This window comes from Theobroma umbraticum, unplaced genomic scaffold, assembly GCF_002168275.2.
Source record: "Theobroma umbraticum cultivar Fairchild unplaced genomic scaffold, ASM216827v3 scaffold_204.0, whole genome shotgun sequence".
NCBI lineage: Eukaryota > Viridiplantae > Streptophyta > Magnoliopsida > Malvales > Malvaceae > Theobroma > Theobroma umbraticum.
In genome coordinates, this window is record NW_018397267.1 from 428718 (window position 1) to 446553 (window position 17836).

The 17836-nt window shown below is 37.2% G+C and overlaps 3 protein-coding genes across 4 annotated transcripts; 2 read left to right on the plus strand and 1 right to left on the minus strand.

The window, feature by feature from the left end:
- Positions 1 to 943: 943 nt before the first annotated feature.
- RAP74 (transcription initiation factor IIF subunit alpha RAP74) lies at positions 944 to 6012 on the plus strand. The gene is made up of 9 exons (XM_021438570.2): positions 944 to 1391; positions 1523 to 1681; positions 2094 to 2239; positions 2382 to 2752; positions 3291 to 3403; positions 4052 to 4180; positions 4438 to 4653; positions 4755 to 5006; positions 5545 to 6012. The coding sequence occupies exons 1-9, from the start codon at positions 1221 to 1223 to the stop codon at positions 5635 to 5637; spliced, it is 1650 nt and encodes a 549-aa protein (XP_021294245.1). The 5' UTR covers positions 944 to 1220; the 3' UTR covers positions 5638 to 6012.
- On the minus strand, positions 5961 to 7515 carry LOC110424079 (uclacyanin 1-like). Its single transcript, XM_021438571.2, has 2 exons — positions 6990 to 7515; positions 5961 to 6450 (listed from the first exon to the last, which is right to left on the minus strand). The coding sequence occupies exons 1-2, from the start codon at positions 7159 to 7161 to the stop codon at positions 6071 to 6073; spliced, it is 552 nt and encodes a 183-aa protein (XP_021294246.1). The 5' UTR covers positions 7162 to 7515; the 3' UTR covers positions 5961 to 6070.
- Positions 7516 to 11997: 4482 nt separating this feature from the next.
- LOC110423956 (phosphatidate cytidylyltransferase 2-like) lies at positions 11998 to 17637 on the plus strand. 2 transcript variants are annotated; one of them, XM_021438400.2, is made up of 12 exons: positions 11998 to 12154; positions 13500 to 13691; positions 13848 to 14101; positions 14231 to 14382; positions 14659 to 14800; positions 15061 to 15217; positions 15711 to 15758; positions 15850 to 15936; positions 16440 to 16568; positions 16673 to 16729; positions 17078 to 17161; positions 17275 to 17636. In XM_021438400.2, exons 2-12 carry the CDS (start codon positions 13617 to 13619, stop codon positions 17359 to 17361), a joined length of 1272 nt encoding a protein of 423 aa, XP_021294075.1. In that variant the 5' UTR covers positions 11998 to 12154; positions 13500 to 13616; the 3' UTR covers positions 17362 to 17636. The 2 variants fall into 2 exon arrangements, with proteins under 2 accessions (XP_021294075.1, XP_089640923.1); XM_089784797.1 differs by lacking the exon at positions 11998 to 12154 and having other exon boundaries at positions 17275 to 17637.
- Positions 17638 to 17836: the final 199 nt, after the last annotated feature.

Below are 17836 nucleotides of genomic sequence, written 5' to 3' on the forward strand. Positions count from 1 at the left end.
ATTAAATTGGAGTTGACATCTAGCTTCTTGGTGATGGAAAAAAATGTGAAGCATTAATTGGACAATAATAGAAACACCATAAAGCATTAACACAAATTTCTATATATGTTTGAAGAGCTTGTTCTTTGTTTTTTTGGCAATTTTGTTAATAAAATACCAATTATGTTTTATGTTTACTCTATTAGTACAAGTAAGACTATGCAAACAGTTAGTTCGATAAAATCAATTCTAAAAAATTCAAAATCAAACTCTTTTTTTTATAACAAATTGAAACTAAGCCGAAACAATTATAGTAATTAAAAAATTAAATACATACCAATTTTGTTAGTTTAGTTCGATTATCAAATATCGAAATCACGAATATGGAGAGAAAAATGCAAGAATGTAGTATTTTTTTATAATATCTCATGTTGAATTTTTTTTATTTTATTTTTTAAAATTGTTGAGATTTATTTTTTATTTTATGTTATTATGGATATGATATCGAATAAAATATTATCTCCACCATTCAATTTCTATATATGTGTGAAGAATTTGTTCTTTCGTTTTTTGTGGCAATTTTGTCAATAAAACATCAATTATGTTTTATGTTTATTAAATTAGCACAAGTATTAACTTAAAATGAAGAACAATGACATGACATGGGTAATTAAGTGATAACAATTAGATTCTATTGAATGTTTATTATAATTCGAATTTTAAAAATATTTAGTATTATATAGTAATATTTATTTATTTAAAATTCATATATTATATCAAATTTAATTATGTATGAACAAACATGATATCAAGGGAAAATTATTAAGATTTATATATTATATCGAATTTAATTAAATATTGAAGGTGTATTGAAAGCGTACTAAGGTTTTTTATTGATGGTTATGAGTGAAATTATCCAAACTCAAAAGTTCGTTAAATTATAAAACGGGCCATCAAACCGTCACACGTGTCCATCGCGCTTCTCGTGAGGAAAACGCTACTTCGATCCTCGTCCTTCTATATCTCCCAAATCAAGAACTCCGTCAACGGGAGTCTCTCTCGTTTCTTGCCTTACATCGATACATGAATCGTTGAATTAAATCCTCTCTCGAATCCATTTCCGTATGTTCTTCGATTTTTAATCAACTCGGAAAAACGCGCGTATAGTTTTGATTTGTTCATTTTCTTTTTGAAGTGTTAGTTTAAAACCCTAGCCTCGTTGGTTTTGTTCGTCTCGGAAGATGTCTTTTGATCTGATGTTGAAGTCGTCATGTAGCGGATGCGGGTCGACCGTCGATCTGTACGGAAGCAACTGCAAGCACATGACCTTGTGCGTGACGTGTGGCAAAACCATGGCAGAGAACCAAGGCAAATGCTTCGAATGTGGCGCCATTGTTACCCGCTTGATTCGTGTTCGTCTTCTTCTCTCGCCTTCGTGTTCTATTACAGTTTTTACAGTAATTAAGATTGATTAGCGAATAGAATTTTTGAAATTAGATTAGTAAATATTCAATGTAATTTGTGGATTCTTTCTTTAATTTAGGAATACAATGTTAGACCAAGTCCTAGCACCGACAAGAACTTCTTTATCGGTCGGTTTATGAGTGGGTTGCCCAGTTTTTCAAAGAAGAAAAACGCTGAGAATAAATGGTCTCTTCAAAAAGAAGGCCTGCAAGGACGCCAACTTACTGATGCTTTGCGGGTATTTGATTTTATCCTTATCAGCTGTTGCTTGCATGTTCCTACCTTTGACTGTAACACGAGATAGCTAAAATTTTGTGGTGAATACTCCAAATTCCAGAAAAAGGGTGAGAACATTGAAAAGTATATCTTTAAAGAAAGTTTTATGGAGTTCCTTCTCTATTTTCAAACCCAGACCAATTATTTTTCTGTTGGCATGTAATGATTTTTTGCTTGCTGTAGAAGTAGGGGTAGAGAGTAGAATAGAACATCATCTGTTTTATTTACGCAACCACAGTGGATGATTGCAGCAATATAATAAGTAAAATCTATATCATTAGGAAGAAAAATTCTCCTTTTCCTTAGACTGATATGGTTTATACCCCTCATTCCTTTCATGCTGACCGTCAATATTGTTGATTCATATTGTGTAGGAGAAATATAAGAACAAACCTTGGATGTTGGAGGACGAAACAGGCCAGGCTCAGTATCAGGGCCATCTTGAAGGTTCACAGTCAGCAACTTATTACTTGCTTATGATGCAAGGAAAGGAATTTGTAGCTATTCCAGCTGGTTCTTGGTATGAATGGCATATTTAATTGTTTGTTTTGAGTATTTAAAGCTGTTCCCACTGCTGCACTATTATAGGTTATTTGCACTGGAAATATTGCTACATTTGAATCTTGTTAGATGGGATTTTCAATTGTGGCACTCTTTGACAGGTACAACTTCAACAAGGTTGCACAATATAAACAACTTACGTTGGAAGAAGCAGAAGAAAAAATGAAGAACAGGAGGAAGACTGCAGATGGATATGAGAGATGGATGATGAAAGCTGCAAACAATGGAGCTGCTGCATTTGGTGAAGCGGAGAAGTTTGATGACAAGGATAACAATGTCGCTGGTAGTAAGGGGCGTAAAAAACCAACTGGTGATGATGATGAAGGCCATGTATCAGATAGAGGAGAGGAAGATGAAGAAGAGGAGGCAGCTAGAAAGAATAGGCTTGGACTCAACAAAAAAGTTGGTGATGATGATGAAGAAGGTCCGAGGGGAGGTGATCTTGATATGGATGATGATGATATTGAGACGGGTGAGCATTAATCATGTTTATGTCTTAGTTGGTGAGGTCTATTTCTTGTTAATTGTTATTTTGATTTATTCACTATTTCGTTTAATTCTCCATATCGAACCAGAAGGCCAATGAAGTTAGCATTGAAATATACCTTAAATATAGTGAGAGATGACAACTTTCAAAAAAAAAAAAAATATAGTGAGAGCTGATAGTGACAATTAATTAAATCTCCTGAATGGGGCTTTCCCATTAACTGGACCTTGACTATCCATAATTTTGAATAAATGGTTAAAATGAATTTCTGTACCTTGTAGTTAACCCAAAACTGTGGGGTTTAAGGCTTGGCTGAATGTACTTTATGGATTGGATTCCTCTAATTTTTTTCCCAATATATTTGTAATTGAATAACAGAATTACCTGAAAAGGTATATGTCAATACTGTTCTTAGTGATGTGCACATGCATACACATCTAACAATGAAGGTCCCTAGCTTTTCCCTTTTGTTAGCAGAATTTGTGTTTTCACCCCTGGTTTTTTTATGTGCACTTTCATTTAGGTGAAGATTGGGAGCATGAAGAAATATTCACTGATGATGATGAAGCTGTTGGTAATGATCCTGAGGAAAGGGATCTGGCCCCTGAAGTTCCCGCTCCTCCGGAAATCAAGGAGGTCCGTTTTGTATGTTTTATTAAACTTGCAAGTTGAGGGTAGCATTGCCTTGTTAGGATCTTGTTTGTCTCATCAGAATCAGTTTCAAACTTCGTAAATACACCAGGATAATGAAAACCTTTAGCAACTTTGTAGTGGATGGGACATCATGCCACCCTGTTTATAATTTATCTATTCAAAGGCTGGCTGCATAGATTTTGTTTTGTGACAGTTGGTTAAGAGGAAAGTGAGATTATCATAAAGAAAATCTAGTACTGTGATAAACACAAGTGCTTGAGACCATCTTATAAACATCCAAAAGAGGCTCCCCCCTTTGGTATCAGAAGAATCTATTGGAAGAATGCCAATGAATGTAAATTTTTTCTGTTTCTAGAAACAATATAATGCAAGATTATCTATGCTTGAGAGTTAGCTTGTCTTTGGTGATAGACTGCTTTACTACCACAACTTTGCTGCAGAAATGCATCATTTGGATTTTCACTGAACACCTGATTCAGAGTAAAGCTATGCTAGTAAATGCTTGCATTTTGTGTGTGTGCGTTGTTTTTTTCATGAAAACAGTTATCTACTTCTGTTGCTAGGATGATATTTCTTTTAGTATCATTTTATAAAGCATCATAATGTTTTGGTTTTTTCATTTTCTTGTAGGACGAAGACGAGGAGGATGAAGAGCAGGAAGGAGGACTGAGTACATCTGGAAAAGAGTTGAAGAAGTTACTGGGGAAAGCTGGTGGGCTTAATGATTCAGATGCAGATGACGATGATGACGATGATGATGTAAGTTTTTAAGATACCTATTGGTTGATTGTAAAACTTCATCAGCTGACAAAAGCTGATAAGAATAATGTAGCTAAAAATCGTTTATTTCATTCTTGTTGACCATTTTCTGTATAGTTATAGTGCATATGTTATCTCTTCTTTAATAAGAGAGATCTAACTGATCAGATGCCTGATTGTACTTGAAATGTTTTATGAGAATTGCTGTCTATTCCAATCATGCTTATGCCAAGAGGGTTTTTTTTTTTCTTCTCCAGGACGATGATATGAGCTTTAATCCTGTTCCAGCCTCTAAACAGAAGGATGCACCTAAAGAAGAACCTGCTGATAACAGTCCAATGAAAGCAGGATCTTCAGCTTCTGCTCGGGGAACTTCAACTGCATCTAAGTCAGCAAAGGGAAAGAGAAAAGCAAATGGTGATGATACAAAAGCATCTAATGGTACCCCTCTGAAGAAGGTTAAATCAGAAACTGTATGTTACTAAAGCTCATAAACTTGCATCTTTGCGACTGTGGATATGTTAAGAAGAAATTTGTTTTACGTTGTAACTTAATTTGTACTTTTGAGGGACAGGATTCTAAATCTTCTGTGAAAGAGGAAAGTGCATCTGCTTCCAAAGGCAGTGTGCCTCCCAAAGGCACACCATCATCTGCAAAAGCTGGATCAACATCATCGGCTGTTACATCATCATCTGCAAAAGCAGGATCAGCATCAACTGCTGGACCTGTAACTGAAGAAGAAATTAGGGCCGTTTTATTGCAAAAGGCACCTGTAACGACCTCAGATCTTGTTGCTAAATTTAAAGCTAGGCTAAAATCTCCAGAGGTATGATTTGTTTTCCATAATCCAACCTTCTTTTTTTGCTTTTTTGTTGCTTGAAAGTGACTTATTTGTTTTATTGGTTCAATAATTATGGTGATGTGTTCACTGAAATCTATAATCACTTGATCCTTTAGGTCCATAGATTTAGCGTTGATAGGAACGTGCAATGTGTAAATAGTTGTTATATTGGTATTACATTCTTTTTAATTTCAGAGTGCCCACATCCTTCTTTAAGATGGAAAATCTGCTTTCCATCTTAGAGGAATAAACATTTCTGTATGATAGGTTTGTACTTGCATATTAGTAACTGCAGGAGGATGTACTAGACCAAAAAGGCAAGATAGGCCCTTCAACTTCACTCGAGAGATAAAAGAGAAAGATTGAAAAAATTTTACTCAAGATACGTTCAGTTTGTTTATGCATTTGTTTCAATGGATGAGACATTCCTCTTACTCTATTAATATTTTTTTTTAAAGAAGAAATTGTTCTCACTAATATAGACGTGTTACTCTCTCAAAGTTGATAAATCTCTTTGGTGCAGGACAAGAAGGCTTTCGCAGATATTCTTAGGCGAATTTCTAAGATACAAAAGACGAATGGACCTAATAACTACGTCGTCTTGAGAGATAAGTAATGGTTGGATCTCCATATTTTGACCTTGTGCTATAATCAATTCCTTATGCTCTGTTCTCAAGAGAGAGGGGAAAGAAATGGTGGGGCTGGCAGTTTCTGGAAATTGATTTGGCCAGGGAGGATTCCTGTTTCAGCAAAAAGGCCAGAAAGAAGGGTTGGTAAGGCGATATTTGGTCTATCCTTGTAAGCAATCAGGCTTTCTGTTTTCTAGTGAATTTTTAGACGGGTACCTGAACATTGTATACCAACATGTATGTCCCAGAACTTACAGTTTCACATTTGGCCGTTGGGACTTAATAAATTTTCTGCAAAATGGCAAAGGCATTGAGACCAAAATCATTTAGAGATTAAAAGTAGAACAATATTACAAGCTCCATCCGAGTTTTTGCATCTAAACTCCAAAAGCAATACATAAACAAAACATAGCTCGAAACTTAAAAGGAGGAGGAGGCCACAAGGCAAAGCCAAAGCCCAACCGAAAACAACCAAAAGCTTCCGTAAATCTGAACTGATCCCGAAGGGGTAGTGGGCGCCGCCGCAGCCATGGTCGAAACGGAGTTCTCTGACGATGCTGCAACGTTGGGCTTCTCCGTCACGGCGGTCCCGGAAGGCAGAACCTCCACGTTTAGCTTTAGGCCGTTCTTGCAGCTCTCAGGCTTGCTGCTTACGAAGTATCGGGTCCCTTCCCCATCCAATGGGATTCCGTCTAAGCCGTCTGTGTACATCCTTATGGGATTGCTCACATCGCACGATTCGTATTCATCCTTGCTCTTGAGCTCAATGATGCTCTCCTGTGCTGCAGAGTAGGCGAACCCTGCCCAACAGTTTGATAACACCCAGGATTATCCTCGTGAATGTTAGTTGAAGTACAAACCAAGATATTGTCTCAAAGAGTAACAGTGTAAACCGCAAGACTTGCTACCTACTTTTCTCAAGAAACAGAGAAAAGTACTGAATTTTAACTTGCTAAATGCTAAGCATTAAGCTCTAAGCAGAAAATCTCTGGGTTTTCTTCTTTAGTTTTCTCGGAAAGTTAAACGGTACGTTTCTTTGTCAGGATTTCCATTTATGGGTCAGGGCGGCTTACAGATTGATCCATTCATATTTTCATCAGGAAAGCATATATACTAGTAAGAAACAGTTGGGTTATAGGTTAAGGCTGTGCTGGTAAATGGTGAAGAAGGAGAACAGATTTCTACTTTACTACATAGTTTACCATATGGGAGTAGGGACCAAGTCCCTTCCCTTTGATACGAATCAGTAATGGTAGAGCTACAACCAGAAGCGATCAGGATGAAAGAGGGAGTTGAAATGTTTTCTAAGCTCATTGAAAAGAGTAAAGTAGAAGCTCACAGATTTTGTCTCCGACCCTGAAGATCCTACCGGAGGACCAAGATGCCACGCCAGAGGAAGGGTCCCACCCACGGTCACCTCCGACCACATGGTGCACTTGTGCTACGACCAGTTTCCCTCCAAGACTCACTGCCATGATAACCAGAGCCATCACCATCTTCACGATAGCCATTGTCACTGAACAGGGGAACTGGGAAAAGCTGCTCCTTTGAGATTGAAAGAAAGGGAGAGCTGAAGTGTGTGTTGAGCAAGAAAGGGGCGCGTTTTCGCACGGTCAGGAAAGGCTTCCAGGTAATTTCCTACACGAAACAGACTCACAAGAGGAATGGTTGGTGTGAGCCCACAAAACTTATCTGAAAGTTCCCACTCTTCAAGGTCTTGCAGGGCTCTCCATGCACGGCCCAATCTCTTTCTTGGCTTCATCCCTAATGACAAACATAACCTATGGTTGGTCGAAAGTTGCACAACATGGTTCACGGAGTAACAACCAACAACTACCATTCTACGCGGATTTGCTTGCCTTAACGAGAACCTTCCCTTTCTTTCATTGTTTCAGCTTTTCTTCAGGCAAAAAACAAAAGGGAATGTTCTTTATTCAATCTACTTTCTTTACATTGCAATTGCATACATTATCATATGAGATTTGATTATGAATGGGAATGGTTGATGTTTGGACTCGGGAAAGCAATACGAAAAACATTTTCTTTATTTCTTCTAGATTCTCATTTAGATTCACGAGATGGAAAAGTGTCACCTCCCCTTCCAACAGTACTGCATTAACAGGCCAATTAATTTTCTACGGTTTACTTACCAAACATCTGCCATAAGCCGCAGGCCCATAGCCATGGATGCATTAAATTGGTGTGCATGGTAGCATCTTCTAAGCATGAAATGTCTACTTGTTGGCTTGTTGCTTTCGGGTTTTACGTTTGACAGCATGTGGGCATATCAACTTTCCATGTAAGAAAGCATCACAGAAAGAACTGACAAAGATAGAAAAAGAATCGTGGCCAAACGATTTCCAACCAAACTTTTCCAGTTGCCCATCTGTGAGTATAGATACGTACACGGCCGAGAATGAGCCACCTCAAGTTCGCTTTTTTGTTGGGGGGAGAAATTGCTTTCTGCCTTGTCGATGCCAGTGCCTTATATGAGTAATATTTTGAGTGGTGTAACTTCCGTCTGTCATCTCTGCTCTTTGTCACTTTTCAGGGTTTTGACAAAGCAGATTATCTTTAATATTTTCCCTTGGAATCTAGCTAGCTAGAGATGATCTGCCAACTCATGGTCCCATTTATCTTTGATTAGATCTGGGGTTTGCCGCATCGTCGGAAGCTCCGCCTAGGTGGTACTGCAGCCAGTCCTTTTTGAACTCTAGCAAAAGGCCAGCCGCCCCCTACATTCTACTTCAGTGCTCTACCTACACTGTCTTTTTCCTCTCTTCCCCTTAGCCCCCAGTTTCAAGCTTCAAAGAAGAATAATAAGAATCCCAAAAAGAATAATTTATTAAAGATTTGTAACAGAGAATCGAGCTAATCAATTTTGATCCGATGGCAATAGGCCCTGGCGTAGGTGCCAATGGTTATTAAACTCTTAAAATGAGACCTGGATCAAAGTCCTGTGTATGTAATTCCTGAAAGAGAAGGTGATTATGAGAAAGATTTTGACCATTTATATAATCAAGCAAGATACATCAGGTAAGACCAATGTCAGGCAGCAAGCCTGCAGGAGGAGAGCAGACATTAAAAGGATCTATGATCACCCCCAAATGCCCCTGCCGGTGAGTTAAATGCCACAATGTCAGCCTTCTCAGGCAACCTAAAGCTCACCTTCTTCTTCAACTTCCCACTTTGGCTTCTGCTAAACGAAGAACACGAAGCATCTCCCGAATAAAGATCCACGGAGAAACTGTCTGCTGGTGTGGAGAGAACAGCTTGGGGTGCTCTAGAAGAAGATAGATGTACCTTTCTAGAGAACTGTTTGAAGACATAAAGTTCGCCTCCATTGAGACAATCAGGCTTCATTCCTGCAGGACCGGGAGAAGCTAATAGCCAGTCCTCCAGAGTCAAATTCCGCACCTTTATAATCCTCTTCTCTGGTGATTGCAGCTGTCTTTTCTGGCTCTTCTTCGTCTTCTTCTTGTTCAAGCATTCGGGCTTGATCTCTTCAATTGTGGATGATCTATGATTTGAACTCAATGCCTTAGTTTCTCTCTTTGAGCTGGAGCGCTTGCTTACTTTTGCTCCCATTGGACGTCTCCTCAGGAAATAAAACCACCAATGACAAATAGCATGGATGATTAGCAAAACTGGGAGAGCTTGGATTAGTTTTTCTGAGGCGATTATATACAGCAAAGGGGGGTCTCAAGACGGAGCATCTAGGGAGGGTTGTCAATGAAGAACAACGAGAGCTTAGGTATGATCATTGTTAATTTTATTAATCTTTCATCATCTCTAATATAACAAGAATTTCGAATCCAACTTCATTAATTTGACAAAAACCAGTGATGAAAGCAAGGTGACTTATAGTTAAGATCATTCAAGAAGAAGACAATACGACAAGCACACTCTCCACATTTATGGAATCAGAGGATTCAGTGCTCTTTGATATCCATTTTTTGTCTGATGCAAAATGAACAGTTGGAACAAACGAAAACTCTGCTGCATTTGAGATATAGACTCATCCAAGAAAGTTCTCCAATTACCCCATTTGGAGCTCTATGAAGAGACTAATTGTGACAGGTACCTTTTATCTGTTTTCTTGGGCATGGCAGCATCCACTGAGTGCGGCTGCACCATGTGAAAAGTTGGAAAATTTAATGGATCATTGCTTCTACGTTTGCCAATTGGACTTTGCTTAAGCAAGATGGAAAGATGAAGTCTTAATTACTGTTTTGACTGACAAGCTGCAAGCGTACAAAAGCACAAACCCGGCCAAAGAATACCACAGGGCAGGACTTATTAGATGCTATCAAGATTATAGGTTTTGTTGCTTCTCATGAGCTAAGAAGAGCTATTGCTCAATATTGATCTGAGTGTAAAGATCAGCCATGGCCTTGAGTTACTAACCCTTGGTTCTTTCTTCAAAACTCTAGTTCAAAATTGCTGATCTGGTCCACATTCCTGGACTACCAGGCAGTACCATCTCATAACTAACAGACTACAATTCTTTGGCATGCGGCAGCAATAATGGGCTCCAATCTCAGTTTAAGAGGTATAGATTTTGCAAAGTACACAAATCATTGAATGATTAGCCGCTTAAAACCACATCTGTATGTCTAGCACGATGGTGAATCGATGCCTATGGAAGAAGTGAGGCCTACAAGTTCTAACACCTAATAACAGAACATCATCGAGCAAGAGAGCGTTCATACAATTTTTAGGTGCAAATGTTGTTGTTAGATCATAAATGTGATATTCCAAGAAAATTTTCAGTTTTGTACATTATGAAAAAGGGAGAAGCAACCAAACCAATTAGAGCTTGGTGCTGCTTACTCCAGAAAATAACTAAACATCAAGGAAGAAAAACAACAGAATCAAACAGGATAAAAGAGAAAAGAACTTCCATGGGTGCAGATGTGACATTTCCTTGTCTGTGAAAAATGGGGTGTTTCAAATTTCCATGCATCTTCCCTACCAATTTTATGAAAGTAGAATTGCTTGGAAACAGGAACAAGCTTCTCAAATTTAGCAGAGCCTCAAAATCTTCTGCTTGCATTAATGCCTATGATGCTGCCCTTTGCTCTATCTTTCTTTAATGCTGGTATCGCCATTTGCTTCTGCGAGTCTTGATATCATGTTGCAAGTAACGCTCTCGGAATGTGAACCTATTCTGCAATTCCAACCAGGAACATGTCAGGTTTTTTGCCATATCTTTATATCTTTGGGCAGCCAGATATTTAACATTCTATCTTCAACTTAATGAAATTATTTTGGAATGAGCAGAAACTCATCAATATCTTTGCCGGGCAGGTTGACCTCATTAAGAATTTTTAGATTCTCCCATGTGCTCTTCCATTTCTGCAGTTATCTTGGCAGCTGCAGCTACGCCTTAAATGGACTAACTGATTCTATCTTCTCCCCTGACAACTCCAAAATTCAATTGCCAATAGCAGACACATGTTCCATTAAGGAAAGAGTCAAACAACCAAAAAGTCTCAAAAGAAACAAACCAAACGTTTTCCATCTTCAAAGCACCTAGAAATGCAAATCTAGCAGGTAACTTGTTCTGTTTCTTTGCCAGTTTGTATCCGGGTATCTCCATTTAAAGGTTTCCCACAGATATAAGAATGATTATTTAAAGCAGGTGGGTTGCTATACATGTCCACAGATTCAAGTATACTCAAATAATAATCATACATCCAACTAAATCTGAGATTGAAAAATGAAGTGGGACAGATTGTAACTAGCGTTCTCCATGTGAGCTGTGTGGTGTTTGCTTTTCAACCAAAAAACACCCTTGACATTGCAAGATTTGAATATCAAAATCAGTCTACTCTGCAACTCTTGGGTTACCAAATTTGATTAAGAGAAGGGTTCAAGGAACAAAAAATTCCCAGAACCATTAAGTTACACCAGGCAGCATCTTCCTGTGTCCATTTTCAAGATGGATTGATATAGTGAAATCTTCTTCACATTTGATACATCTTTCCAGCAAGCCTGCAGTGATTGTTTGAATGTGACTTTGCTGATACTTCTTCTTAACTTTAGACAGATAAGTAACTTGGACTACATAACAAAGAATAATTTAGCCATTAAGTTAAAAGTTTTTTGGCTGTAGATGATATTTTAGAAAAGTAGAGGGGTCGAAATTTTAAACTCAGCCAAAAACAAGTTTTCCATGTGTGACCTGAAACATGTGGTCCACGTGGAAAAAAGATGATCAGACCTAAATCTGAAACAGCTGTCTTTCTAGCATTGCTCCTTTCCAAGTAGAAAAAAAAGAGGACAATGTTTGTTTGTTTTTTTTTTTAATTTATAAATAATAATTTTATAATACTTGTTTTAATATTCCAGAAAATCAGTAACCCAAAAAAGTCACCCCTTTTGCTTTGCTTGGCGTCCTTACTCTTTTATTGTTCTTTCTTATTCTCTCTGTCACTCTTTCTCTTGCTCTCGCCTCTCATGCCGGCTTCGAATATTTACTGCGAGTAAAGCTAAGCCCAGGTTTCCAACTCTCTCTCTGTCTCTCTTGCTCATATGGTGCTTTCTTATGTATTTGAAGCTTTAAAATTTTTTTTCTTTCGATCTTATAGGTTCAAGAAAATGAGTTTCTTTCTGCTTCAGATTTGTTATTTTCATTTTTTAACGTGTTAAATTTAAGTTTAGTTGGCTCCTTTTTTCTGGGTTTGTGTTATTTGATTTAGTTTCTATAGATTTTTGTAATTAAATAGCTTAAGAGTTTTGAGTAAAGTTCTATCCTTTTTTTTTAAGCTTGCTGGTGGAAACTGGAATAGGAAAGTTTAAATCTTGGTCATGGGAAGCTCAGTGGGAGTAGTATATATTCTCTAATTGGTCAATTTCTTTCTTATTTTAGGTATCGTTTTCTCCTCGGGTTGGCTTTTTTTTTCTTTATATGTTTGTTATATATGTTAGGTTATGGTTGAATCCATGAAACTCTTGTTTGAACCCAATCAAAAGTTGTGTTTCAATATCAAAAAGTTCACTTCATGGTTTGTGCCTGAGTTTTATGTAGAGTAGTTTAAGGTTTGAATATTGCCTAGCTGAAAGAAGGAATAAAGATGTGGCCTTGTCAAGTATTCCCACCCTACACTTACTGCGGTGCTCTAATCTTGTTGGAATATCACTATTTGTCTAAAAATATGAGTGGAGCATCTAATTCCAAAACCAAGGTTATCTTTCAATTTTCATTAAAAAATAAAAAACTCTTTTTTGTGGTTTTTGTTCTCTCTCTTTTGCCTTTTTCTTTGGGGAGGGGGGTTGACAATGAGGTAGCTCCTTGAATGAGAATGTGTCGTGTGGGGTATTGGTCTGTTTTATTAGTTCAGATGACTATCCAGTGAGAACAACTTTAGTAGGTGGTCCTATAAGGTATAAAAAAGGTAAGATTTGGATTGAATGAAAGAATACCTAAAAACATATGATGTGCATGATTTTGGCCTTGATGTAATTTTCATTTTTTTTCAACAGCATATTTTGAATAAGCAGCTGCTTTCTGTCTATGATATGTCTTTTTATTATCTTTAATGTTTAGGCATTGTGAATGTTAGGCTTTACATTTCATTTACTGTGCGGCAATGTGAATGTTGAAGTATGTTCCAGAAAAAAGTTTGAAGTGATTATCATTACTGAATTGTTTGCTGCATGCATATGTAAGAGATTTTTGTGTGCCTATGCTTTATTGCTTTGTGTCATTTCTTCAACTGGCTGATTACTGCTTTCCTGCTGAAAATTTGTCACTATTATGGTGTCCTAGATTCCATCCTTGCATTAAGCTAAGTCATCTTCCTTATGTCACTTGGCTTAATAGAATTCTTCATGTTTCTTTCAGTGCTGTCCTGGTTGTCTTCTCCTTAGGAGTGTGTAGTTTGGTAGCTCAGGCATCAAATTTTTCCCGCAATACAAATATATGTGTGTTTCTGTTAATTGGCATTAAAAGTAAAGAGCCATGCAAAAGGAGAATAATACAGCGCCCCCATCAGCTGCTGCTGTTCGGTTTCGGCACCGTAAACGATCCAATGAGGTTGGTTACTCAACTGCTGATGTGTTTTTATTTAGTTCCTTTTTCATGTTTATGGTCATGAGCTGCTGTGTTGTCGCATTTGTAAATGAGACTTTCCCTTTGCAAGCAAGGCAATTTTTTTTTTCTAAACTCCTTTAAATTCAAATATGCTATCAGGTGGTTCCAGAACCTAGCAAAGCAAATGGTGGAAATTTGCTTGTTGATGACCGTAACAAATACAAATCAATGTGGATTCGGACATACTCTACTGTTTGGATGATTGGGGGTTTTGCATTAATTGTCTACATGGGTCATCTCTATATAACAGCTATGGTGGTGGTTATCCAAATATATATGGCAAAGGAGCTGTTCAATCTACTCAGGAAAGCACATGAAGATACACATCTTCCAGGATTTAGGCTATTAAATTGGTGAGAATACTACTTTTACCATTCATATGGCAACCAAGATTTTACATGTCATAGAAATTAGTCTTGAATCTTACAAGCATTCTGCTTGCATCTCATTAGAATGTATTCATCTCTATTTTATGGGTGCAGGCACTTCTTCTTCACTGCAATGTTATTTGTCTATGGTCGCCTTCTCAGTCAACCACTCGTTAATACTGTAGCTTCAGATAAATTTTTGTATCAGTTTGTTAGCAGCCTTATCAAGTATCATATGGCTATCTGTTACTTCTCATACATTGCAGGTTGGTTAAGCATCTTGGTTTAAGTTTTTTGATTTAAAGACATGGAGGAATAATTATGTCAAGCATTCATCAATTGATATCCTAAATTTTAATTTCAAGCAAAGTGGGAATAGATGTCTTCTTTTTCTGTAAATATCTATATTATTTTCTTATATGATTGATGTTCTTCTTACATGTTATTTATGGTGATTGTACCTTGAATTTCCCTTTATATATAATTACATATGACCACTGAATGCTGATATCCTTTATACTGTTTTTGGTTTTTGGGATCAGGTTTTATGTGGTTTATTCTTACATTGAAGAAGAAGATGTACAAGTATCAATTTGGCCAGTATGCATGGACACATATGATTCTGATTGTGGTGTTCACACAGTCATCCTTTACTGTTGCCAATATCTTTGAAGGAATTTTTTGGTAACTCTTCTTTTCTCAAGCACCCTTCCTTCCTACATAGTGCACTTGCACACAGATGTGCACATCCATTTGTACACAGTCAAAAAGAAAAAATAAAAAGGGTCTCATTTGGGTAATTTGTCTCTATAGTAAACTGTAATCTGTAACCTTCTAGCTATTTATGCAATCAGTTGAATGTTGTTGATTCTTTGACTGTACTCTCTCTCTCTCTTTTCTTCTTCTTCTTTTTGCTTAACCCAGAGAAGTAATTTTTTTTCCAGGTTTCTTCTTCCAGCATCGCTTATTGTTATCAATGACATTTTTGCTTATATCTTTGGTTTCTTCTTTGGAAGAACCCCATTAATCAAATTATCTCCAAAGAAAACATGGGAGGGATTTATTGGAGCATCTGTCACAACTATCATCTCTGCGTTCATGGTGAGCACAATTTTTTCCATTTTGGAGTTGACTCCATCTTGTTTGTGATTAGGGTTTCATTTATCTTCTGCCAGTTTTACATCGCTAGATAGGAAATACACTAGTTACACATGTCAAATAGAATGCAATCATCTAGGAGACTATAAATATTCAAGTTAACTAGGTTCTTTGTGAAAAGCTTAATGCAGTAATAGTCAGTTCTTACTTTTTGCATGGCAGATGTAGCATTTTTAATGTGGGCAATATGATTGATCCTTCTTACTGGTTGCGTTACGGGGCCTGTCATTTTCTTTATTATTTCCTTTTTCTTGTCTGCATTGGATTAGCTTTAGGAGTCATGGTTGATAGTTTACATGTCTGGACCAGTTTAATAGATTAAATTTATGAACCTCTAAAGGAACTGAAGAAGTTGTGTTATGTGCCTTCTGTTTTATGTATAGATTTTCATGCTAGTATGTGCTCATAAACATGAAATGAGTTTTTGAATATGCAGCTTGCAAATATCATGGGTCGTTTCCAGTGGCTAACCTGTCCAAGGAAGGTAACTATTGGATTCAACCTACGCTTAATCCTTCAAGAAGCATGCCAATTCCTTTTTCGGAACACTTATGGTGTGAGGGTAATGCTTGCAGGATTTATCAACCGGTTGGCTTAAATGTGACCCAGGTCCATTGTTTAAGGCAGAGTCTTATACTTTACCAGGATGGATTAGTCAATGGGTAAGCTTACATTTGATTCTATCTGAATTTTTTGCCCTAATTATGCCTCCAGTTGGTATGAATTGGTGTTCTTGAAAAGAGAGGATTACTTTTTAACTTTCCCATAAAAGTATGTCACTTTGAACTTCTAGTCTGATGGTTCCAAACTCCCCAAGTAAAGGGAAAAGACCAGATGTTTGAATTCAGACAGGCTGTCAGCAGATTCTTACTAAAAAATTAACCATTCGGTGGATGAGATGCCATATGCCCATTCCTTCTAGTTACATATATTAAGCCTTCTAAAAATCTTTAGTGTCTTCAGCAATCCCAATTAGTTGAATGATTATCACCCCAACTCAAAGTACTTGGGTGTCTTTAAAGCTTGTGGTCAAATTCTTAGGTCTGGAACTTTATTATGGACAATGAAGGTTGCTGATGGGACAGGATAGGGTTAGGTTAGAAAGTTAGTTGTCATTCAAAAATGGAAACCTTCAACTCCATTATTTGTTATTCTTTTTTTGCAGATTCCTTGGAAAGAGATCTCTGTTCTGCCAGTTCAGTGCCATGCTTTATGCCTTGGTTTGTTTGCCTCAATCATAGCACCTTTTGGGGGCTTTTTCGCAAGTGGTTTCAAAAGAGCTTTTAAAATCAAGGTGTGAACTCCTTTCCTATTCTCATGTCATACAGATTTTTGCATAGCTTTCTTTGAGATTCTGACTCAAGTATATTCTGTTAACTCCTTTCGATATTGCTACAGGATTTTGGTGATAGTATTCCTGGGCATGGTGGAATTACAGATAGAATGGATTGCCAGGTGAGAAATTGAGGCTTTTTTATTGTAGTTCAACATTTTCAATTAAATCCGGTGTCTGTTTACGAAAGAATTCTTGTATTAACCTATACCCTTGTGAGGTTTGTAAGTGGTAAAAGTACTAATTGGACTGTTTTCAACAGAATAATTAGAAACAATCAAGTCTTCTAACTATGAACTCGAGAGTCATATCTGATGATTATCTGTATTTTGTTTAGAGAGAAGTTCTAACGAATTTAGGGATGACCTCTTGAATGTCTTTGTATGTTTATGTATTTGATGAAATATTTTATTAGAATGTTGCTTCAATGTGTCTATGCAAGCACTGACTTATTGGGTCATTGAATGTAGATGGTGATGGCAGTATTTGCCTATATCTATCACCAGTCATTTATTGTGCGTGAAGGCATCTCAATCGAAATGATCTTGGACCAGGTAAAAATCTACAGTGTTATGCTTATTGATGCTATTCTATTTTCACTTCACGTTCATAACAACAAATGATATAAGTATACCTGGGCTTATACTTAGTGTTCGTTCCGATGCAGATATTGACGAGCCTTACTTTTGAGGAGCAGCAAACTCTTCTCGTGAAGCTCGGGCAGATCTTACAGGAAAGACTTGGACATTCATAAATATGTGGCTTAATTCTGTACCAGCTATTACCTTCTTTCTCCAGCATGTATCGTTCATGGTGGTGTAACAACAAAGGAGGAAAAGAAAGTGCTTTGTATATGGTGTTGTCCTTGTTTTACCATTCAAATATTTTTAGCCAAGAGTTATTCTTTATGCTCTCACTCTGTATAGTGTATGTTAAGCAATTATTTGTTAATTAATATACATCAAACCTTAAGCCAAATAATTTTGTTTTGCCATCGGTTTTGAGTATTGCAAAGAACTAAACAAGCCCAATCATTCTGATGAGGTTGATGCTTGAACCAGTAGCTTCAACTTGTTGAACCCCCCCTTCCATTTTTGTTTCTAGGATTTGGCATGTTTTAGATTAAACTGCTTGGGTAGGTAGCCAGATTAGTCTCTGATATAGATCGCTTGTTCAATCTGTTTCAACTTGACTCGTGCCAAGAGATGTGCATGGGTCATTCATGCCCA

Bases quoted from the DNA above. Each gene is read 5' to 3' on its own strand.
- RAP74 (XM_021438570.2), top strand. From the start codon at position 1,221: ATGTCTTTTGATCTGATGTTGAAGTCGTCATGTAGCGGATGCGGGTCG. The intron at 3,404-4,051 runs GTCCGTTTTGTA...ATTTTCTTGTAG, and splicing joins CTCCTCCGGAAATCAAGGAG to GACGAAGACGAGGAGGATGA. The intron at 4,181-4,437 runs GTAAGTTTTTAA...TTTCTTCTCCAG, and splicing joins ACGATGATGACGATGATGAT to GACGATGATATGAGCTTTAA.
- LOC110424079 (XM_021438571.2), bottom strand. From the start codon at position 7,161: ATGGCTATCGTGAAGATGGTGATGGCTCTGGTTATCATGGCAGTGAGT. The intron at 6,451-6,989 runs GTGAGCTTCTAC...ACTGTTGGGCAG, and splicing joins CAGGGTCGGAGACAAAATCT to GGTTCGCCTACTCTGCAGCA.
- LOC110423956 (XM_021438400.2), top strand. From the start codon at position 13,617: ATGCAAAAGGAGAATAATACAGCGCCCCCATCAGCTGCTGCTGTTCGG. The intron at 14,102-14,230 runs GTGAGAATACTA...TTATGGGTGCAG, and splicing joins GGATTTAGGCTATTAAATTG to GCACTTCTTCTTCACTGCAA. The intron at 14,383-14,658 runs GTTGGTTAAGCA...TTTTGGGATCAG, and splicing joins TTACTTCTCATACATTGCAG to GTTTTATGTGGTTTATTCTT.